The following is a 24,568-nucleotide window of genomic DNA, read 5'->3' as shown; positions in this document are numbered from 1 at the left end:
CTGTGTGGACAAAGAGTTACGAAGATGTGGCCCTTCGTGGGTGCCGTAAACCAAAATGAGGTGGTCTGACCTGCGGAAGATTTTGGCATCACAAAGTGCGGCTCCTGTTGCCCAGCAACTGTGACAACAAATACCTTTTTTTTCACAAAAACTTGAGGTTTTAAGGCCCTTGGTTTTCACAGTTGTACCGTTAGCTGTCGAACGGAGCTACTGATCTGATCTCCTCCTGTGCCTGAAGAGAGGGCTTACAAATTTCAGAAAATTATTGAAATGCCTGTTGGGACCTTTGAAAAACAACACGGTCTGACAGAACAGTAAGAACTGACAAAAATAAAGATTGTTTTGTAGACACAAATGAAAACATACATAATACATGAAAGATTGCAGACTACAAAGATTGCATAAGATTGCATATCTTGCAAGCATGTATTTCTATGTGTTTTGTGTGTGATGCAGATACAGATGCTCTGGCATTTGTGACAGATGATTACGAATAACCGGTGCATAATTATGTAACAATTTAACATCCAGGTAGTGTCCCAAAACTATTAACTGCTGTCTGTGCTTATACCTTAGTGAGTCTTCTATGTAACAAACACTAAATAGTGGGTGAGTGAGTGAACAAGTGGACAATGTGAACACCGCCACACACTTTTTACACACTTCTAGACACTGAGTGCTGCTTTCTGTACACAGAGTGCTCTCTCATTGCTGCTTAGGAGACAGCTTTATATTTCGCTGTTAAGTTTTGACTGATCTCTGCGGAAGGAGAAGTGGTCATACCTGACACCAGAATTTCATTTGGGTAAATGGAGTGAATTTACGACATCTTAATCAGTTAGGATGGGGCCACTCTCCTCTGATGCAGCCACACTTTGTGATTAAGGCTCATATGAAACAATTTTGCCCCGTGCAAGCAATCAGTTGAAAGGAATTGTTATTGCTAAGCAACAAAAACATCATGATGCCTTCAGCTGTGGCTGGAGGCATCATGATGTTTTTGAGCTTCCCGTCCGTCCTGTTACGTCCCATTGTAAACGCGATGTTTCAGGAACGCCTGGAGGCAGTTTCTTCAAGTTTGGCACAAACATTGGCTTGGACTTAAGAATGAACTGATTAGAATTTGGTTACCAGGTCAAAGGTCAAGGTCATTGTGACCTCACAAAACACATTTGTGGCTATAATTCAACAATTCGTACACTAATTATGATAATATGTCTAATGGAATAAAAAGATAAAGTGATGACATTTTGGGCCGTGTCTTATACCCTACGCAAAGCAGCACAAAGTGCGACACAATTGTCTTTACTAGTTTCAGACAGATGCAGTTGTCATTTTCCCATCCAGTGCCCACGTTTTTTCAGTAGCAAATACACTTGTGCCCATCTGAGCGCCCATGGGTGTGTTGGTCTAAAATGAGGTGCAGTCAGGTGCGTTGTTGGCACGTACGGGATGCAGCATTTTATTTTAAAATGTGGGACGATCCCATTCTATATGGGACGGGTGGCAACCCTGCTTGAGGCAGCAGAAAGCGATTGTGCAACTGACCAACAAAAACCTGATGGTACAGTATTTCACTGTTATTTTAAGGGCACATTACCAAGAGAGGAATATGCGCCTACATAGACGGGCAGACCCTCTGCTTATAATAGACAAGCAAAGTGTGCCACAGTTTTTCCCATTCACCACCTAGACTAAATTAGTCCCACCACAGTTTCATATGAACTGAAAATGTATTCATACTTTCCATAATATAACATAAAAGATGTCCAATGTTCCGATTTACGCCCTTGTTTCTTCATAGAGCTGTGTGTAGTGCATTGATTTGCTGAACCATGAGCCTGACCCAGCAACTATTTTTTCCGCTGGTAAAATATTAATAGTAAAAGTGATATGGACACACCCTAAATGCATTTGTGCCACACACTTTAGACAGTGCGCTTTGGACTGTACTGTGAAGCCCTTTTTATCCAAAATGTCAAAAGGTCAACTTCATTGTGAAATTAGAATATACACTAATACTAGTGATAATAAGTAGTAGTAATACACTTTTCTTGCCATTATTCAATACCATACCTCAGAAGGGGAGATAGTGATCAGATTTCACATTTGGTCAGCTACTGAACTGGTGACACTAATCTTGGATGCCCACTGTGGCAGTATGGTGATTGTATAGATCAGCTGGGTTAAAAAGTCTTAACTATGTACAGTATATTATGTGAGCCTGGACAGACGTGGATATAGTACAACTGTGAGGTGGTAGTTTTGTACTATGCTGTTAATGCTGTTTTTGTGGCTGGTAAAACTAGCAATAGCTTATGGTTCATTATAGACTACTGTAATCTGTTTTTCCTCATGCTGTCCCTGGGAGACCAGTAGTATAATATCCTGTAGCATAAGGTCCTGGTCTGTTCTGTTCTGAGGTGGCTGAGATGCCATCGCTTCATTTCTTCTTTAGCTGAAAGTGAACTAATCATGCATGAGGTCCGTGGCCACTCTCCTGCCCCATGTGTATAAAATTGATTTTGGTTTGTTAACTCTCATTTGCTACCGCCAGGCACTTCAACACTTGGTTATGCCGCCAAGTGTATCGACCTTGGGACGGACCAGCTTTGAATCTTGACAGAATGTGTTTAACTGCTGCTGTGTCTGACCGCAGAGGAGACGAGGGCTAAGACACTGCTGGAGGTTCAGGGGCGATGGCAGCACATGAGAGGTTGTTCTGATAAATCCCAGGTGCCTCTGTACTCCAACTAATTGTTTCCAACTAATTAATGGTGCTGAGGTGAGGTCAAGATGTGTGTGTATGTGTGAGGAGAGAGCAAGGATGAGTGGGCGGGGCTGTGTTAAGGATTATCACTGCTGCTATTTAAATGAGAGAATGATGCATTGCGGCGACTGTTTTAAGTTCGACAATTTGAGAGCGATAAGATCCAAGATCCGAGCAGGTCGTCCACTAATCAGAAGGTCGGTGGTTTCTTCCCCGACCTCCTCCAGTCTGCATGTGGATGGCTGTTCCATCAGTGTATGAATGATATATGTGTATATATGTAGAAGTAAGCGCTGTATGAATGTGTGTGTGAATGGGTGAATGTGCTATATTAATGAAATCCATTTACTATTCGTTTGGACACGACTTAGGGGCTGACTAAAGACCCAGAGTCGGGGCTGATTATCCCTGGCTGGGTCTCCCAGGTGATTAAAGACCCAAAACACCCTATGACCCTGGGTTCATCACTGAAGACGTGTCCAGGTTGCACCAGAAGGTGTATTTTAGAACTGACAAAAACATCAATTTATTGTGAATTGCAATTAGTATACACATTATGTACGTTCACAGGATAGATACTTTATTAATCCCGAGGTAAATTCCTTTATGTGTAGTGATGGCGTGAGCTGTCTCATTACAGGTCACTGTAGCTCCACTGCAGCCTGAACAACTATCATACGATTCATACGGGATAGACCTCTGCTCTTACAGTACTTGAAAAAATGTTACAATTAATCAGAAACAAGAAAGAAAAGAAAATAAAAGACTGAAGAGAAATAGGTATAGTGCTGAGCTTTGGTGTGTATTAGTTGTCAATATTAGACATATCTGCAAAACCATGGATTATGTACATATATATATACAGTATGGTTAAGGTTAGAGAACGATTATAACAATGGCAGATAAACTATGATTATTTTATGAATAGTGTTGGCCCTTTCACATTGAGGTGCAATATGGATACAGTTCCTGGGCTGATTCTTCTCCATAACACCTGAATTTCACCAGACTGACATATGATGCTCTCACTAATTACGATCATTAACTTAACGGGGAAACTATAATTGAAGGTGAAAATGATCTAGATAAAGCTATGAGCAATGAAACGTCTTAGAAGTGACTAGCCCAGGGGGGTGACTGCATCATTCACAGAGTATAACACGTTTACTTGTTTCATATTCCAGCTCTTTCCAACTAATCTTTTTCCTCCATAGACTTCCACCGTTTATCCTGCTTCTGCTAAACCTGACAAACGGCTTTGGCACACCTAGCTACTTTCTTCTACTGATTTATTTTTCACACTAACAATTTCATTTTTTTTTTTTTTCTGAAGGTGTTTCTTTTTTCCATATGATTCTGTGGATTTACCAAAGCCAATACACCCTCCCTGCACTTTCTCTGTGTCAAAGTGCTGACTGAACTTACAGAACTGCTCCTTTAGAGATCTATATCAGCCCCTTTTCATTATCACACAGGATTTATAGAACTTTTTTCATTTCTGGTCTCTCTCTTCATTTAAAAACTTTTTTTTTCTACCACCAGTTTCTGTCTTTTCCTCTCTGTACCTGTGCATCTCTCGTGTGTCCGTTTTTCTGTCTTCCTCTCCACACTGTTCATTTTCTCCGTCAGCTATTAACTAATCCCTCTTCTAATCCTGTTAAAGAGCGTTATGCTGTTAGCAGCTATTTGGGATGATCTATTCACAGACACACTAACACACACACACACACACTCACACACACACACACACGTAGGTATTCATCCTCTCCTTCTCCTCTGTTTTCCATTTTGCCTCTCTGTAAATGTGTTTTCTGTTCCTCTTCAGCCACCAGATCTTTTATTCATGAGCCTGAGATGGAGAAGAGATGGGCTAATTTATTCACAGCTAACTTTGGCTTGCCACGGTGTGTAGTGTTTGTGTATGCGTGTGCACACACAGAAATTACATCTGTTCAGATTATCTGAATGCAGTTCTCTCCTTTCTTGTATGAATCTTTTGTAAATAAGACTTGATTCTTTGCACTGTTTCATTTTTTGGTGCTTTCATGGTTTTTCTGCTTTATTAGAGTGTAAAAATGAGGGATACAGTGAAGTGAGGAGAGACATGGAAGGAGAGATGAATTCTGCCTCCAGTCACATAGATCTGAGTTGAGGTTTTTGTGGCGTACACAACCATAGGGATTCATCATGTTTAAACCCAGGCCAAGCTGTGATTTGTTATCATGGCAGAGATGCTCAGTCTGTGTTCTTCGTACTGTGCAAGTCAAGTAAAGTAAAAAGTCACCATATTTCATTAAACATAGATCATGCTTATTTCAGGCTTTGTTCCTCCCCCAGGCTGAAAGCTGCAGTGGAAATTATTAGTAAGAGTTTCAAAAGCACATTAGATGCAAATTTTGGAGTCTCATCTGGTTATTGATATTGGAGGTTGTTGACGTTGAAGTTATGTCTCAGCTGTTGGATAAAATGTGAATTTGAATGAAACACAACCCTCTGTGGCTCTAGGGATGGTGTTGGTCAACAGTTGGTCTTAGATTGGTTGCTATGACATTTTGGACAGAAATTCATGGTCCACACAATCACGTGATTTCCCTGACTTTTCTTACAGTGGCATTACAAGGACAAAATTTCAATTTGTCCATTGCTTTGACTTATGATCAGATATCTAGGACAAATGTTATTCCTATCATCTTCAGCAGTGCTTTGTGTTTATTGCTGTTTTCATGCTAATATATGCTAAACTAAAATGGTAAACCTGCTAAACAGCTCCTTATTAACATTGTTAAGATAAGCATGTTAGCATGCAGGCATTAGCCCAAAGCACTGCTGTGCCTCTAAGTGCCTGTAAGTACAGCGGCCCCGTTCACACCTGCCATTAAAATGCGTCTCAACATGTGTCTTGAGTGACCACTTGTGATCAGATCTTATTTCCCTGCTCTATATGCAAATAGACACCTACATCATTTCTGTTAAAGACCAAATGCGTTGCTGTACTTAGCCAGTCCGGCTAAAGAAAGACTGGTCTGGTTAATGTGTTTGTGAGAGAGAGAGAAAAAGAGAGACAGGGAGTGGGGCAAGGAGGGGCTGAGTGAATCAATGCAGTGTGCACAGCTCTACAATGTAATAAGGTTTTAGCCATTTAGCCATTTGAAATATTAAAAAATAAATCAATGGGACAAATTAGACTGTGGCAGAGGACGTCAGTAGAGTAGACGGTCCTTCAACGTGGTGCAGGACACGTTTGTATTCACACTGCTAAAAGACTGTGGCCACATGTGGCCCAGACCACCTCTGAATGTGGTCTCAGTGATCGGATCTTAAACGTGTCTCTTAATGTGTCTTGTGTGTGTTCACACCTGTGCTTAGAGCTGTCCATACGTGATCGCATCACCCCAGAGGCATATTAATGCCAGGACTGAACAGAGCCTGAGAGCTGCTGGCATGACTGTAGATGCTTCATCTTGTTTGACTATATTTTGACATTTCATAGACTAAACTATAAATCAGTTAATCCAGAAATAATTGGTAGATCATGTTTAAAACTGGCGCTGGTACCAATAATGGTACTTAAGTATTCCTGAAGGTTGTGTGACTTATATCAGAAACCAAACCATTCATTATAGTTTCCGATTTGATTATGAAAAGATGGTCTCACAATGTAGCAGTTATCATTAAATGGTACTTACATTGCCCTCAGTTAGAATTAGAAGTGTCTAACACACACACACACACACACACACATAATTCCCTCCTCAGCAATAAGACCCCTCCATGGATCATTGCCTGTTATTACAGTGTTATTTGGTTATAGACAGAAGCTGTTTTTAGAGGAAAAACAAAACACGGACAAACAGACACATGCTTTGTGGAGAAGGCAAGAATAAAGGATGTATTCATCATGTTCATTAACTGATACATTTTTCTTTGAGGTACAAGATGTGAGCTTTTTTTTTTCTCCTTCTGATCACAGCCAAAATAAATGTCGTTTGACAATCGACCCTGACAGTCGCACATAGATCTGCACGATTGGTGTTAAATTCTGCCATAGTCAGTGTTTGGATTATTCATTATTACTGCATATAAGTCTTTGAGAAACATTACCTAAGATTAGTTAATCTCCTACTCCCTATGAAGATAAATTCATTATTCATGAATTCATTAACCTCTCCAAATACAGGCAATTTCACCTTGTCATGAAAATTAGATAGATTAGAAACTAGCTTCTTATTCACTGCTCATACAGTATGTTTCAACCTTTACACTATCACGCCCTGTTAGTACAGGAGTGATTAGCAGAGTGCTAGTTGTCAACCTCCACGCCTTTACAGCCAAGAAAATCTATTGACCAATCCACAGAAGTTATGCAGAATAAAATTACAAGGTCATACTTAACATTGATCTAATTCAGAGTCCAGTGTTCATCATTTGTCTGTCATTCATCATGAAATGTCACAATGAAATTATAGGCTGTAGATCTTGCATAATTCACACTTTCTCATGATTAATAGTTGCACCACAATTTGTTGCATAGGTATGAAAGAAATGTCAGAGAACAGGATAAAAATCTACCGGTCTTTGCTTCTTCCTCCTCCATTTCTTTGTTTTTTTGGGTTTTTTTTTTTTGGTTTTTTTTTGCAAAGATCTGCTTCCAAATATAGACCTGCTGAAACCACTGCTGATTGCCCTTGTCCTTTCAAAAATGCCAGATGATCAAATCACATAGTTTCATCATTAAAGAGGCTGTCAGTGACTGACACAGGAGCTACTCTCGAGCTATTCTGAGGAACATCTCAACATTAGCGTGTAGCAGCTGAAGGTGCTGCGCCGTCATACATCAGCGAGGCCCACACGGTCCTCAAAGCAATGAGTGCTTGAGAATCTGGGGTCAGGCTAATAATGATTCCTGCGCCATTAATTTTACTGCTCCAGCCTGGACTGGACCCTCTTAAGGGTGGCATGTGTCTAATTAATCATCTCGTCCTGATGTCTGGTCAGTGGTCACCCTATCCATCTCTCACTGTTCCTCTCTGGATGAATAAAGAGGGCTTTTCATTAGGTGTGGAGAAATGGAAAAATGGGAGACTTAATTAATACTCTTCTCTCTCTCCATCCCTCCTGTCTTTTTGTTCTCCCCTTTCCCCTCTCAGACTAATAAAGGTGATGCATTGGCCAGTCGCGTCCAGAACACGCTGGGTTCCTACGAAGAAATGAAAGACCTGTTAACCAGCCATTCCAACCAGAGCCACTTGGTGGGAATCCCCAAAGGCACCAGTGCGAACAACAACCTGCAAACCCCAACCACCTCAGCGACAGAAAGGCCCGCCGTGGAGTCCCAGCTTTTCAATGACGCCTTAAGAGGAGGAGTAGGTGGTGCAGGAGGAGGAGGAGCTGAGGCAGGTGGGGACAAGAGGATGGGAAACGCACCTTCTTCATCTTCAGCCTCCATGCAACCCCCTGCTTCGACCACGTCGTCATCAAGCACGTCCACAGTCTCACATCAGACTTCAAAGAAGTCACGAAGCTCCATGGACTGGTCAAGGGGAGGCCACGGACAGAGTACCCAAGGACCAGGCCTCGTTCTGGGGTTAGGTCAGAACGGCCAGGGCCAGGCTGCAGGAGCTGCCAGCAGTAGAGGGAAAATATCTTTACTAGAGGAGCAGCAAATGCAAAGGCATGAAGAGCTGTTTAGCTCACTGAAAGATGAACTGGGTCTAAAAGAAGATTCAAGCCCTTCTTCTTCCTCTTCGTCCTCCTCTTCCTCCTCTTCCTCTTCTCGAAGGCACTCTTCCCACCCCTCCAAAACTCTTCCTCTCCCAGGTAAATCTTAACATCCACCAAAAGGGTCTGAAAGGAATGGACTGGGGAAAATACTTACTTGATTCTGAGAGTTAGTTGAGAACAGTTAGTTGACACCACCCTCATGTCTGTAAATATAAATGTGCAGCTGCAAGCAGCCAGGCGAGCTGTTTCCTTTTGCCTACAGTCTTCAAGCTAAGCTAATGCTGCATTAGTGCAATGTGTTGTGCACATCTGCTGTTATTCCGACTTGGGAATGCTCCTACATTCCAAGATGGTTCCAATCCATGTTTCTAGTCTTGTAATCATATCAAAGCCTAAATTAGCTAGTTTTGCAATCTTATGTATTTGGAGCCATTTGTTAACAAATGAAACCAGGTACAAACTAACAGTGTATAGCTCCTTATAAATGTGCTGAATCAATTGTATTAGTGTGTATGTGTGAATTGGATTTTAATTAGATTTCGCTGCCAGAGTTTGTGACTTCGCAGCCATTGTATTTGTTTGTTGACACATCTGTTGTTCTTTTAATCAAGTGGGACATATTGTTGCCGTCAGAAATTCTCAATATCTGAGTCTCAGAATTACAACTAGGCTGCCATGAACATTTTTGTCCCATTCAGTTGGTCATAATTATGGTCTAAATTAGATAACATGATAGATAACAGCCATATTTAGCAGACATGAGAGTGGTGTCTATTGTTTCATTTAAGTCTTATCAAGTGAATGGGAATGGGAATAAGTGCATCTCCCAAGCTGTGTAACTGTTTTTAAAACACAGCAAAAATGGGACTTCAAACATTTAAATTTTGATGTTTATGGAAAATCTTTGCATTTGCAAAATGGACTTGATCACCTTTAGGGGGGGATTTCTGAAAATTAACATCTGCTTCTGATGATAACCACATCTTGCAGATGATTTCTACATCACCCAGCAACCCATAATTTGTTTTGATTGTGACTGGCTCCATCCATCTGTGAGAGGGATTTTTTGGCATTCAACCTTCATTAGATTTTGTCAGCACAGTGCAGAGCAATGTTCTACTATACCAGGTGTTGCTTTGGTGATTTTTGACTTTTCTTTTTGGTTTTCTTCTCTTCTCCTCCTCTTTCACAGATGGTGGCAATTTTCGATCCTCCACCATGGACGGTGGCCATTTCAAGTCTTCCACTAACACAGAAAATGGTGGACATTTTAAATCCTCCCCATTTGAAAATGAAACAGGTTCTCACCTCTCGACATCCTCCTCCCCGCTGGCTTCCACTTCAGTTCTGACGACGCCGACCCCAGGCCTAACCACTCCCACATCTGGACTAACTACCCCCACCTTCCCACCTGGTAGCCTATCAGGGAAGCCAGTCGCAGTCCAGCAGAAGCCCACTGCGTATGTTCGACCAATGGATGGCCAGGACCAGGCGCCCAGTGACTCTCCCCAGCTGAAACCCCCCCTAGTGGCCACTGAGGGGTTCAACAGCAGCAGTCAGGCTTTCGGAGGAAACTCTGGAAATGTGAAGAATAAACTGCCGAAGCTGAGTCTCAGCCACACGGGAGAGGTAAGACAACAACCTATGATACAGTAACATTAGATATATGATCACTGTGAGTGGTCATGATGATCTTATCAATTTCAGGTCTCATATTGGATACCAAATAATATGTGGGATGTTATACAGAGTAATTCAAAGTAATTTTATATTGTATTACATTTTCATATTTAGCCGCCCGTTAGCTTTTAAGCAAAGAATTATAAATATCATTTAACTCAACAGGGGATCTAGTAATGCTTTGTAAGTGTGTATGGTTGCCGACAGGAGTAGTGATAATTCTTTAAAAACACTTTTAAAACATAACCATCAGCATTATGTCATTTAAAAAGTGATAATTTCTCAATAATTTTGTAAATACACTTATTTCCTTTATTTCCAAGAGTGACAAAAAAAAATCAATATCGAACTCATATGTGTAAATTAAGCTGCGTCCATCTCTGGACCCTAAACCACGGCCCCTACACTGTAACTTGTGTCATAGCTGGAAGATGCTGTACAGTCACTGTGTGGAGGGATAAACTGAAAATAAAACTCCCCCTAAAACTGTATATTGTTATTTTAACACTTCTGTTTTTATACTATGTAAAGAAAACACAATATATTAAACTGGTTTAATATAGGTGGTTAAAGCTAAATATACTTTATAGCTTTTTAAATTAAGCCACTAGAGGTTAGTCTCTGTGTGTGGAAACTGTCACCATGTTGTACTTTTGGCCACACCCCAATCAGTGATGTAACAACAGGGGTTTTGTTTATGGCAGGTGATTGAAGCATCTGCTATGACATCACTACAGTATATTGGATGCGATCAGAAGTGCAACAAACATTTTAATCAAAAATGTCACATCTTATCGTACATAGCTCTCTCTTTTAAACAATCCCAGTCCTGTTACCACTTTATTTTACAGGCCTGTCATTTCCTTTTCGAACATTCCCATAAAATAAATTTTGGTACAATTTGGTTGGAAATGGAGAAAACGGAGACTAAGTTCATTGTTAGTGTTGTTTGCTCAGCTACTTAAGTCTAGAAGCAAGTTATTGATTCGCAGAAGAATTCAGTAACTGAAAAGAAAAGAACCAGTTCAAAGCAAACAGATATTTATTCATTATCCATTCATTATTAAAATGTTTTTCTCTCCAAGAATGTTGAGTTTTAGACGGGTTTGACCTCTGATGCTTTTTCAATAATAACAGCAGCTCTCTTGTTCCGATGCAGTGCTGTGTATTGTTTTGTGAAATGAAATCATGGTGAATATTTACACATTTCTGTAATTAAGTCAAACGAATCTGACTTTACTGACTTTACTCCTCCACAAGTCTCTCACTCGCTCTCTGTGACTCATTCATTTAACTCTCAGACCCTCTCTCTCTCTCTCTCTCTCTCTCTCTCTCCATCTCTCACTTGCTTTTTCAAAACAGCAAGAAACACCAGGCTTGATGATGTGTGTGTGTGTGTGTGTGTGTGTGTGCTGTGTGAAACTAGTTGACAGGCGAGTAGTCATCCATATCGAGCAAGCCAGCTGTTCCTGTGCTTTGATAGAGCTGGTGTGTGTGTGTTTGAGTGTGTGTCTGTGTGTGTGTAGCACTCCAAATGAGCCCGAGATGGAGCTTTGAGCATATGGCACCGAAAAGGAGAAAGCAAGGGAGACAGAGGAGAGAGGGAGGGAATTAAAATATACTTTACTTTCAACACTTTCTTACGGAGGGTAAGAAGGAGAGCGAGTACATTCATGGCCATGAGTGGTTTCTTTCACTTTGTTTCACCCACATATCCCAGGATGCTCCGTTATCGCCTGCTTACCATTTAGTTTTCATTCCTCTCATATTTATTCTGAGAGTTTACTAGAAAGAAAATGTAAACTCAACAGGGGCTACGGGGGCAGGAGAGAGGGATATGAGAGGAAGACTGATGAGAAATGGGGTGGGGGTAGCAGAGAGAGAAGGGAGGGAACGAGGAAGACAATGACTGACTGATTACAGCACCTTATCATCGCTGTATTTGTTCCGGTTAGATGAGTTATTGGATGTGTTCTGCAGCTTAAACAGCAAATAGCAGCAAATCAGAGGATTGAACCGAACAGCAAATGAAAGACTCTGAGAATCCTGCTGCTCATTTTATGCCAGCAAACGAGGCTTAAAGTGTCCATGTTTTACCCTTTGATTAGTGAGTCATCTGTGGACTGAAAGTTTAGCGGCGTAGAGTAGTCGCAGGGGTAGTCCTTGTGCGTCACGTGAATGCAAACCCGCTCAAAGAGATTCCTGTGGAGTGAATCGACGTGATTGATTTTCCCTGTAACTGTTTTCAGATTAGTTCAGGTGCCATGAATGTGTATGAAATACTCAATATTTGGCTCACAGTTGTTGAGTGTTCAGTGAATTTGTGTGTATGTGCGTGTGTGAGAGAGAGAGAGACTTTGTGCAATAAGCCTTTTAACTGCTGTGGAAGCTTTCTGTTAGCACTATAGAATTATTGATTAGAGCCCTTTATTCCTGTGTGTGTGTGTGTGAGAGAGAGAGAGAGAGAGAGAGAGATAACACTATTGATCTTTTCCTCACAGTTACAGTAGGCTTAAATCTACCTCAGGACACACACACACACACACACACACACACACACACACACACACACACACACACACACACACACACAGAAACATTTACTTGTTGTAGCAGCATATGATTTTACTTTGGATTGATCCAGGTTGAGATATTATGATGTTTAGCTATGAGAGTTTTTTACTTACATGTACAAGCAGCCAACAGCGTGTTGATATCTGCTGGGTCAAATGCATCAAACCAAAAGTAATTAAAAAGTAAAGTTACAAACCAATACAAATTAAACAAATTGAACACATAAGTCTCTTAAAGCATGGCTTCAATTTATTTCTTTATAACATTAAATATTCTTGACTAAATTGTTTATTTAGTCCACATTAAATAAAAGCAGCTTTACTTATTATCCATTAAGTGTTTACCAGTAAAAAACTCAAAAGTTAAAAATGACTAAACAATGCACCAACTGCCACCAGATTCTGATTCAGATTTTGCTGCATCCTGATTGGTGCACAGAAGGACATTACATCATCTCTTTATAATCCACCCACGGCATCATATCAACAGGAAGAGCGAAGAGAGATAAAGAAAGACAGAAAACTCAAATGTGAAATAACCAAAACAGTTTAAAGTTTGGGAGAAATGTGTGGGACTCTTTCGATTATAGTCAGGAGCAGATTGAAAAACAGGTCGTCAGGTCCTTTAAAGAAGCTTTAATTACCTCTATGGCCACAGTGGAATAAGTTGTAAATACAACTGTAATCTGATTATTATTATAATATTTATAACATGAACATGCTTGAAAATAGTAACTTATAGCACTTACTTGGAGTTGTGTGTTTGTTGACCTGGCAAATGTGATGGCCTTATAGCATGACTGGGTCAGAGGTTGATAAGAGCGATGAGACAAAATCAAAACAGTAAAAACTAAACAATGAGCTGAAAGAGGCTAAAACACAGTAGAGCTGAGGAAAACAGCAGAGTTGAGAGAAAACTCTGTGGGTTTGTTACTATGAATGAGCCCATCACATTACATGGAGTCGTTTCATCTATTAAAATACCTTTAAAAAATCCTTTGTAATACAGTCTTAAGGTGTCACAAAATAATAGTAAATTCAATAGGCATATATATATATATATATATAAAATGCTCTAAAAATAAAGTATTTTTTTCTCCAAAAAATACTTTATAGAAAAAAATACTTTATTCTTAGAGTTTTTTATATATTTTCTGTATATATATATATAAAATGCTCTAAAAATAAAGTATTTTTTTCTCCAAGGAGAAAAAAATTAAAAACAGAAGACGGCACATCAGAGATACGTACGGTTTATACTTTACAGAAACACTTGATTCACATGAGGTCAAGCTTTCACTAGGCTTTTAGTGACATCCAGTTGCTTTGAGTTTCCTCCGCAGTCCCAGTCAGGTAAACAACACTCAAGTCAAGTGGATATACAAGTATATTTGCTAGGCCCTGCGAGCGAGGCTGCAAGAAGGTAAACATGGAGGTGACAGGTGACATTTCCAACACTACTGTGACAAGTTTTATATACATGTAGTTCAAAGTATAGAGCTGATGTAATTTCACACTGATTTGAGAGCCGGCGGTGGTGTTTCCATCAGGCAGGTGTAGAGGTGCATACAGCGCTTCACCACTAATGTAGCGGTAAATAAGAAGCAGGGTAGACTAAGACCTCCAGTCAGTAATCACCGTGAGGCCAACACCAACCAAATCAATTCCGCTCTCAGAGAAAGCATTCATTTACGCCTTTTTGCATGAAAAGATCCTGCCTTTGTGTAATACACTGCGATGATAAAAGGAACGTGGGAATATACATTTATGAATATTTATGTCAGACTAAGAAGCTGGTTCAAATGACTTTAGATGGACTTTTTCTCCAAAACATCGCTGCCTCTTGACCTCTGAACTGTGTTCTGTTATGTTCTAGTAGGAGCTGGTTTCTTTTCCTATAAACAGCAGAAAGCACTTAGCTGAGCAGTTCACATGAAGTTCAGTGTCTACGTGCAGAGAATGACAGCATGCACATGGCATGACAGGATATGTTGTTTAAGTTTAAATTGTGCAAATAATTGCAATTATCACAGCACATTTAACCAAACTCATTTAGACAGAAGGCCTATTCTAAAAAAAAAATGTCCTTATGTAATTGGGCTGAGGTTTAAAACTAATTAAAAGAACCATCTCTTTCTGTTAAACATCTTGAAAAACAATGGTACGATTAGGAAAGTGCAAATGGCGCGATCCTCACCTGAACTAGCTTTGAATATTTTAGCTGCTAAGTTTAGTTCTGGTAGGTTAAATATGTAACGCTAGCATCTGTGTGACTGAGACCTGATGGGAAGCAGCTATAAGTGTTGCTGGAAGGTGCCATTTGATGTCACATGCTAATTTGCATATCAATTTGCCACATCCAGCCCCTATGACTTATAAGCTGGTGCAACTCAGCAGCAGGTGTTCTGATTTACTGGCAAATGCTTGTGGAGTCATTACATTAAGATCCTTCTGCTGTGGTTAGTTACAGTCATTTCTAGCTACATTGAGCTCACAGCTAAAGTAGTTTATATGTAACTTCCTCATCCGTCTATACAACACTTCAGCCGGCTTGTTCGAGTGAATGGTCATTTTAAAGCTGAACTGAATGAAATAAGCACATTTGTCTACATAATCAGTTCAGTTCAGCTTCCTTTAATGTTTTATTTCATGTTTCTCTGGTACAGAGGCTAAGAAATAAAGGTTTTAGTGACAGTGTTGCATGAGGTGAATCTTTACCTCTATCTTCCGCCTCCTCCTCGTCCTCCCTGTCTCTCACCCTGAGCCACAGACTAGCTGGTTAGCAGCTTAGCAGGTTTAAAGTCTGTCTGAATCTTCATTGTCTTTCTTGATCTGCTTCAGTATTTCTCCACTCGCTCAAGTCGGTAGCTATTCTTAAAAGAAAAACCAAAAACTAAATATAGCGAATAACAATCCATTTTACCTGTCTCGTGTCTGAAAAACACCAGATAATCATATTCTACGTGTGAACGTCTCATCCGGTCTTAAAGCAAGAAAGACACGTATGCTGCATCCAGTCATGGGATAAGCCTGAAAATAAATTAAATTTAAGTTGTCATGAAGGAGGAAATTAGCTCTACAGACCCATACTGTTCTTTGTAGCAGGCTGTAAACATGCATTTCTGCTGTAAAGTTGGACATTTTAACACCAAAGGCGCCCTCTAAAAAAAGCTTTCTAAAACCTAAGCACTGTTTAAATCCAACCTCCTAAAAGGGTTTTCTGAAAAACTTGACATTTGCTAAAACCTTTATCAATCAGCCTCTGAAGCTGATAGAAACATGAAATAAAAACCCCCTGAGAGCTTAAACCTTTGACTTTTATTGTAAATCACCGGCTTTGTCTTGGAAAACTGTATATGGCTGGAAAAACAAGCACATTTGTCTGCATATTCAGTTCAGTTCAACTTCCTTTAATGTTTATTGATTTTTTCGAAAGTCAAAGATACTGGAGAGAAAACCACCTGAGATAAAAGATGCTACAATCAGGGACAGATGTTTCTACTAACTGGCTGGAATGAAGTGGCAGTGCTGCAAGAGTGAAATATCTAAATTAACATGAGACATATCCATGGAAAACTGCTCATTGTTTGTTTGTTTTTCAGTGAGCTATGGATCCACAGCCTCAGAATGATTTACTTTATACTGTAGAAGTCAACAAATGCTTAAGGAGGCTTTCCCTGTTTGTACATTCATTACTGTAACAGTGCAGATGGATACTCAGGCAAACGCGGGGGAATAACGGCAAAATGTGCAGAGAAGGGTGTATATAAAATTACAGTCTATAGAAACACCTTCTCTGAGGAAATAAAGAGGAGGCGAGAGAACGTGGGGACGAGGGAAACAGGGATAAAATATTTTCTCACTTCCGGCAGAACTAGAAGAGAGTTATGAGGAGTCTGCCAATGCAGCAAACAGCTGGCTTCATTTGCATAATACCCATCAGACCTCTCTTTCCCTCAGGCTCCCTGTCAACTCATGACACGTACACGAATAAACACACACACACACACAACACAACCATTCACTATAACAGTACTTATATATTTAAGCACCACGTCTGTGCTTTATCCAGAAAGCAGTGATTCTGTATCAAGTCTCTGAGACTCAATGAAAGCTTTTTAACACTTTAATTTATTTGATTTTCATAAAGGCGACTAATTGCCTCTGCAGAGAGGGGGAGATGAAATGATTTAGCTTTTATGCTGATAATAAAATGATCATAAAATCATCTTCTAGAAACAAGGAATACAGTCCAATGAATCAAACTACCCTTGAGTGGCTGCATTGAGACAGAGAAGAGGGTGCTTGGGGAGAAATATCCTTAAAGCCAAATAGTGTAGGGGAGGTCTCCCATCAGTTAGGTGCTGCCGGGGTGTCATCACAGCAATAGCCGCCCTACGATAAGAGAGATCACAGAGGAGAGAGGGCAGCCCGGGCTGGTCTCTGCGGGTTTTAAAGTTCAATATTTTAACACTTAGATCATCATCAGTTTTGTTACGAGATCATCTGGAGATGGCTGAGCTCTGTGATAATGAGATCCTGTGAATGGTCTGGAGTCAGATCAGAAACACGCTGATGTTATGTCATGTTGTGTGACGACGTACAAGCAGCAAGAAAATGATAAGCATGTCAGCCTCAGCTACAACACCGCTGACAAAGTCAAAAGTACATCACTGCATTTCCCTTTACATTTCACAGATTGCTTTTCCCTAAGAGAGGACACACACACACACTGGTGGTTTTATGATTGCAGTTGCCACAGAGCACTTAGCTATTTAGTGTTGCTGTTTATAACGGACATAATATGATTTGAGATTAACAGTTTACCCTCAGGATTAACATTATAGCTCTGTTTACTGGATTAGCTGCAACGATCAGCATTGATCTCTGGTGTCACAGTGAGAGGTTGATGGTGTGTATTATCGCCCCTCAGAGTGCTGTCATCTCACTCCTAAGTAAATCTCCCTTTCACACCATCTGATTTAGACATTTTTCAAGAGTGCGGTCGGATAAAACTGCTCTTATTTTCAAATTTTCCGGCCACACAGTGCTGGTGAATCCGGGGTCGGCGGTTCAAACCGGGGCAGGGCCGAGCACTCGACACACAGCAGCTCCTGGTGGTCGCTGGCCAGGGGTCGCAGCAGTCAATCCCTGCACTTTCACAGCAGCCTCCGCATCATCTGCTGAAGAGATCTGGAGGCTCAGTGTGCCGGCGGCTGCATGTACCTGATGTCATGGGTTGACACAGTCAAGACTTTAATTCCTAGTTTGAAGCCTGAGTCCGTGACATTTTAATAAAAGAATTATGGGCTATGGTGGAGGAAGTGTTCAGATCCTTCTAAGTGAAAATTTCACAGTGTAAAAATAGTTTATTACAAGTAAAAGTGCTCCATTCAATATGTTTTGTAGTAGTGCAGTGTTGTCTTTTCATTAGAGTATTTTACTCTGCTTTCATATCTGTAGTGTATTGTGGTTTGATGATAATAAAAATTAATTAAACTGAACATGTAAAAGCCCAACTAGGGACAAGAGTTGAAAATAAGCAACAGCACTTACAATAACACATCAGTTTTATGCTTTGTTTTAGAACCACAGTATGTTAAACTGTATTGTCCCTATCAAATAAATAAATAAACTAAAAAAAAAAACAACAAAAAAAAACTTTTTATCAAAGTATCAAAAGCACAAGCATTTGTTTTGCAGAATGGCAGAATTTTGCTGAATTATATAAAACACCCAAATTAACAGACATAAAGTTAGATAATCCAAACATTGCATCTTCACAAGGAAAAATCTCATTTTATAAAATTGTAGTTTAGCAAATTCTCAAATTTGATAAATTTGCATGAATGAAATTATCAAAACATATTGATCTGCAGTGAATATTGTTGCCTTCTTTGTCCAGTTTGTAATCCATCTTTAAAAATGATATATTTTGTTAAGAAGTACAGTAACTACAGCAGTAAAAGTAGTGGAGTAAGATATAATGATATATTTTATATTAAAAAATATTCATCTGTAATGATAGCTGTCAAATAAATGCAGCGGAGCAGAAGGTGCAGTGAAGTGTAAAGTAGCGTCACAAATATTCTAGTAAAGCACAAGGAGCTTGTACATGATTGTACTTAATTAAACTTACTTACTTACTGATTGTGGGTAAACAGATGGCTGACAGCTCGGGCTGAGGCTCCCAGTGAGCGGCTGAATCTGCAGCAGGGACAGGTTTCATTGCAGCCACAGAAGATAGTTTCATACTGCGTGTCCCTCAGTCATGATGAACAGTTGGGCTTTGAGAAAATGTAAATCTACATTTCTAATGGTTTTTCCTCCTGCCCTTTGTTCATTACATCCCCACTGTATCATCTCTGCTGATCTGACCAGAGCTGCTGCTTCTGGAAGTACATTTATTATTTCATGGGCCCACATGGTGCCAAATAAAGTGGATTGCCTACTCTCCTTTTAAAAAAAATAGCTATTTTACAATGTTCCAGTGGTAAGTCTTATGAGGCTGTTGGTTACTTCGTGTAATACATTACAGAACTTATTTTTTTGGGCTGAAATTTTTATCTAGTTAAATAAAAGAAGGATGTAATTTTTTTAGGATCATTCCTCAATATTTCAGATTACTTCCAAATTAAAATGAAATTCTTTAAGTTGATCTGATCACATGACTGATATGTGATTGAAACTGACAGCTGCACTGTTTTAATGCAATAACATTAATTCCCCAGGATGTTTAAGTGATAAAACATCCTAGTCAGTACTTGTGCATCTTGACTAGTAAAATATAATAATTTACAAGGCAACTTCATTTTGAACAATAAAAAACTGGTCCAAACGGATAATAAAATATCTGAGTATTCCATAACAGCTTATGTCTGGTGCCCATAAAAATATGGTAATAAAAATCTTTATTGCTCTTGGCGTTACAGAACAATACATGGAGAACCCCTACTGCTAGCTCTTTAGTATTATTCATTAGGTTCTGATACAGGCTAGTGGCTGTTCCTAACTTTGTGTATGTGTATGTGTTTGTGTGTGTGTGTGTGTGTGTGTGTGTGTGTGTGTGTGGTAAGGCCTTTTAATAAAAAATGCCCCGCTGGGCTCTGTGTTGCCAGTTTGCCAATCAGAGCATAGCCATGATATGCAAATCACACACACACACACAATGACACAAGCGAGCACATGCACACACATAGCGGGAGAAGGAGTGTTTTGATCTACCAGGGCCATTACAGACATTTTAAAATCCTATGAATATAAAAAAGAGAGAGAGGGAGAAGGATGGAAGTGAGTGGAGGAAGATGAGAGAGATGGGCGAGAGTGCATCGGAAACAGAGACGAGGGAGAAGAGAGAGGGAGGAGAGATATGACTGGGGAGGAAAGTGAGAGGGAGCCACATTTTCTGTTCTTTTTCTGTGTGCAACAGTTTATTATTTAGTTCTAGGGGAGAATGCATCAGAGAGATTACATGGAAGACAGGCGATTAAATGGCTCCCTCGGTCTCTCCCTGCCGTTTGTTTTGCGTTTTTCAGTTTTGCGTGTCGTTCCTTCATACTACAGGAGTCTGGCAGCGAGAGAGGAACCTGGCCACGTTCACCACAAAGCCTGAGATTAATGGAAACACTCGTATCAATAAACATGAAGCGTGAGTGGTTGATTGGACAAAAGGCATCCTGCAATCAGAACAAATGCCTCATCACTGTTAGTTGTGTGTCCAGCCGGCCACATCACTGATGATTTAAACGGACATTAATACAGGAAGAAGCAGACACTTACAAACTCAGTCAAACATCCATGAATGATGACAAACAAGGCTGTGTTACTGCTCGATTTGATTAATTATTAGACTCCAGGCACCAAATCATCAGCTTAGAGAAAACAGTGGACATATTTGGTGTTTAATTATTTTTGGGGAGAGGAAAGGAGAGGAAGAGGAGAGGAGAGGAAGAGGGGAGGAAGAGGCAGCTAATAGGGTGATTAAGGGGGAGGAGAGCTGCTGTTGAGAAAAAGACTTTGTGTTGGATTATTTTCTCCTCTTAGGAGCTTACAGAGAACCAGCCGGTGTTTTACACCTCAGCTCTTAACACCCTCCAAATCCCCTGATTTAGACTTAAACTGCATAGAGAAGGAAGAGAGAAGGAGGAGTGGAAGAAGGGAGGACGAAGGGAGGAAGAGAGGGGTAAGCGGGTGAGAGAAAGACGAGAGAGGAAAAAGGGGGTGAGGAGATGGAGGAAAAGAATGATGGGGATAGACGCCAGATGAGAAGTTGAGGAGGGAGATTAGTGAAAGAAGTGTTCATTTACAGTTTATACTGTTGAAGTAATCGCACATGCTCCAGCACGGGGAATTGTGTTTGTTTGGAATAAACAGAAGAAACAACCAAAGAATTAAAAAAGAAGAAGAAAAAAGCTAGAGATAAATATATCAAACTTTGAGGTGCTATTTCTCACTGATGAGGAAATGAGCCAAGACTGACTGAGAAAGTGTGTATCCTGTGTTTGTGTGTTTGCTCACTTGTCATCCTGCAAGTGTCTCTGCGCCACCGCGGTGTGAAATACTGCAGCAGTGCTTCTGGCTGCCATGTAAACACACGCAGCTTACCTGTGGAGTCACACAGGTCTCACCTCATCTCGCAGCTCGGTGGTCGTCAGCGTCCAGGCTGAGGGCCAGCGCTGGACCCCGTGACGCTGCTGGGTAACCTGCACTGATGCAGCCTATTCTTCAACACCTTTTATGGTACTTCTGTTTCCTCAGTGTGGGACCAAGTCACTTCAAAATAATGTATAGGTGATTGTTCATGTTGGTAATCGGCACAGAATCTCAAGACTGATTCTCCCTAAAATCCTTCATTCACACTGACATTTGACTTTTTGCAACATTTTTTGAGAGAAGATCCCCTAAAAATCTCCACGTATTCCTCTGCTTTAAATGCTCAGTGTCAACAGTTAAACAAAAGGCCTGTTGAGTGATGGATGGACACTGGCGTACAATCTTATCTCCACAAGCTCTTTGGCAATTTACCACTGGCTCTGCTGTCCGCAGTGTTTTGATATATCATTCCTTTTGGATGATGAAAGTGCTGCTAGTTCGTCTGAGAAGATAAAGCTGAGCACATAATAGTTTATGACTCTGCTTGCTACTGTTCGACTATGTTTAAGCATGTCAGATAAAACATTTCCACGCTGTTACAACAAGTGTCTCCACTGGGTCACCTAATGATGGTAAAGCCAGGGACAATCATGGAAAATAAAAGAAAACTCAATGCTTTTTCTTGTAATTGCCACTTGAGACATTGTGGCTATTGCTTAGCAAAAATACATTGACTCACATTAAAATATGTGAATCATAAACAAAAAAACACTCTTCTTTATTTCACTCCTTAACTTCAACTTCAGTTTAGTGCTGGCAGCACAAAAACTAGAGACGGGATCACAGCAGCAGCGACGCCCGTCAATATGTTGACGCTCCAACCCATGAGTACTGAGCACTCACATACTAAGGACTGCTGTGTGCTCATGGGTCGGACCACACCCATGTTCGAACTCATTTTGATCTCAACTACACAACTGTAAAGTTTTGTGACAGTTGTGATGCTATCATGGTGACAAAATGTGTCCACAGACATATAAACACCTGCCAAAGTGCTCAACACCACCTCTGGGGTAGTTCCTGCTACAGTACCTGTCTGCGGGACCACACACACACACACACACACACACACACACACACACACACAAGGTGAAAACAATAGTAAATATGCTGTTGAGCGTTGATAAAATGAGCAAGTGGCACATTAGTTACTGGACAACGACGAGACCAATGTTGGTCACTTGTTAACGAGGACCACACTATATTTTCAGACGATGAACCAACAGCCTGTCTTTAACAAAACACTTGATATGTTTTTGAATAGATGCTCCAAGTTGAGATGAGAGACGACATCAAAGTAAGAAAGAATCATTTGATTGAAATGATGCTGTTTATTTTGTGGACAAATGGGATTTATTTAGTCCTCTGAGAATTACGTGTGTGTGCGTGTGTGTGTGTGTGGATAAACATACAAATGCATAGAGGAACACACACAGCCATACACATTTGATGCTCCATTGTACTGCTGAGGACCCCTCTGCCTCCTACCCGTCCCCACCCCCCTCTCCCCTCTCAAGAGCCACTTATTTAGTTGGTACACAGACATCATGCTGAGAACCACACACAGACGGACCACACACACGGTGAGCATAAACACACACACACACACACACACACACTCAAACATATCCTGCCAACAGAACAAATCAAATATACTCAGCTTGAATTTTGCCTCTACACACACACACACATCTGTCAATCATTCTCTTTTCCTTTGCTCAGCGTACGAGGCTGCAGCAGTGAAGTATGTGTGTGTGTTTCTTTCCACTAATTAAAACAGAGGTGAATGTGTGACTATATAAAGCCCCTTTCTTTCCATTAATGTGGCTGTGTGCGTGTGTGTGTGTCATGTATATTTATAAAAGGGGTTTTTTTGCCATTGAATGTGTGCATGAGAGAGAAATAGAGTGTGTGTGTGTGTGTAGGAGGTGTTCTGTTCGCAATTAATCACAGCAGTGAACTTCCCTCCTCTTGTCGTATAGTAGAGATGTCATCTAACTCCACTGTGCTGCCCCTCAGCTGGTGGTGCTCAAGTGGTTCACACAATACTGTTTATCTGAACAGCATATAATTGAATATCCTTGAGGTTGTTGTTAATATTATTATTCTATACTGCACCCATAGATTGCAATGGCAGTTTTACAGCATGAGAGAACAGACCACCTTTGCTAAAGCTGACTGAACGTCATGTAAGTCTATTGGCTATGAAACTGAGCAGATTTCAGTCGCCTCAAAAGAGGCCGAGTCGTGCAGATTAACTGTTGTTTAACTTGTTAAAATCATGGTTTCAATGTATGATAGTGAGTGATAAAGTCTCATTGCTTCTCATAGAGTGCTGCAGGTGTGAGTCCTAAAATCCAGAAATTTGTTAGCATTATAGCACTTCTCTTTCCCTCATCCTGAGGTCTCTGAGTTTTCAAAATGGGTTTTTTGTTAGATGACCGAAATAAAGTCTTACCACAAGCTCAAAACAGACATAAAATATGTGAGTAAATATCCCCGTTGCGACTTCTTTTACATCTTATAAAAGGCTGGTTGCCAACAAATGTATAAATGAGACTACAGAGGTTGTCATGGATGTTAAGCATCATCACCCCAAACACAAAAACCAGTCTTCTCACCAGTAAACCTTTACAGCTTGGTTGTCTTTATACTTGCACTTTTACAAAATGTTAATAACTTTGTAAGAGAAAAAGCTTTTGTAGAGGAGGTCACAGCTAAATCAAACTACAAATTGGTTTAGTTTAATGGTGATGATGTTGAAGTCATGCGACGGTGGTGTAGCTTGTTTATGGTTTAAAATTTGCTTTTTACTTCTGGTGATTGTGTTTAGGCTTCAAAAATCAAAAATGTTTTGGCAATTGTGTGTCATGAACTTTTGTTTGTTGCAGAGCTTATTTTCTGCAGTAATGCAAAACCCATGTAAAAATCCATTAGCTTTTTGTTGAGGGAACCAGGGTGACGCGAACAGCCTACAAAAATACATCATCCCTGCGGCACTCTATTGGTGAAATATTTGGGCGGAGTCAAGGAACCCCAGTTTTTTCTAGCAAAGCAATATTGGACAAGTGACAAAAGCAAGAATATGACAGCAGAGAATTTATTTTATAAAGCACAATCAATGCTAACTGAAAAATGCAGTTTAGCCATATTAGTTAAGCTAAGCTAATTG

The 24,568-nt window shown here is 40.3% G+C and overlaps 1 protein-coding gene across 2 annotated transcripts in view; it reads left to right on the top strand.

Annotated features, from left to right (window-relative positions):
• aff2 (AF4/FMR2 family, member 2) overlaps window positions 1-24,568 on the top strand; it is a 152,006-nt gene that overhangs the window by 45,066 nt on the left and 82,372 nt on the right. For both annotated transcript variants that reach the window (XM_071457743.1, XM_071457741.1), the window contains exons 3-4: window positions 7,918-8,587; window positions 9,684-10,120. In XM_071457743.1, the coding sequence (XP_071313844.1) occupies window positions 7,918-8,587; window positions 9,684-10,120 (1,107 nt within the window). The remainder of the gene's footprint in view (window positions 1-7,917; window positions 8,588-9,683; window positions 10,121-24,568) is intronic.

This window comes from Trachinotus anak, unplaced genomic scaffold, assembly GCF_046630095.1.
Source record: "Trachinotus anak isolate AG129_WGS33_773 ecotype Australia unplaced genomic scaffold, CSIRO_AGI_Tana_v1 ptg000021l, whole genome shotgun sequence".
Taxonomy (NCBI): domain Eukaryota; kingdom Metazoa; phylum Chordata; class Actinopteri; order Carangiformes; family Carangidae; genus Trachinotus; species Trachinotus anak.
The sequence above is the reverse complement of the archived record's forward strand: the minus strand, read 5'-3'. Positions and strand labels throughout refer to the sequence as shown.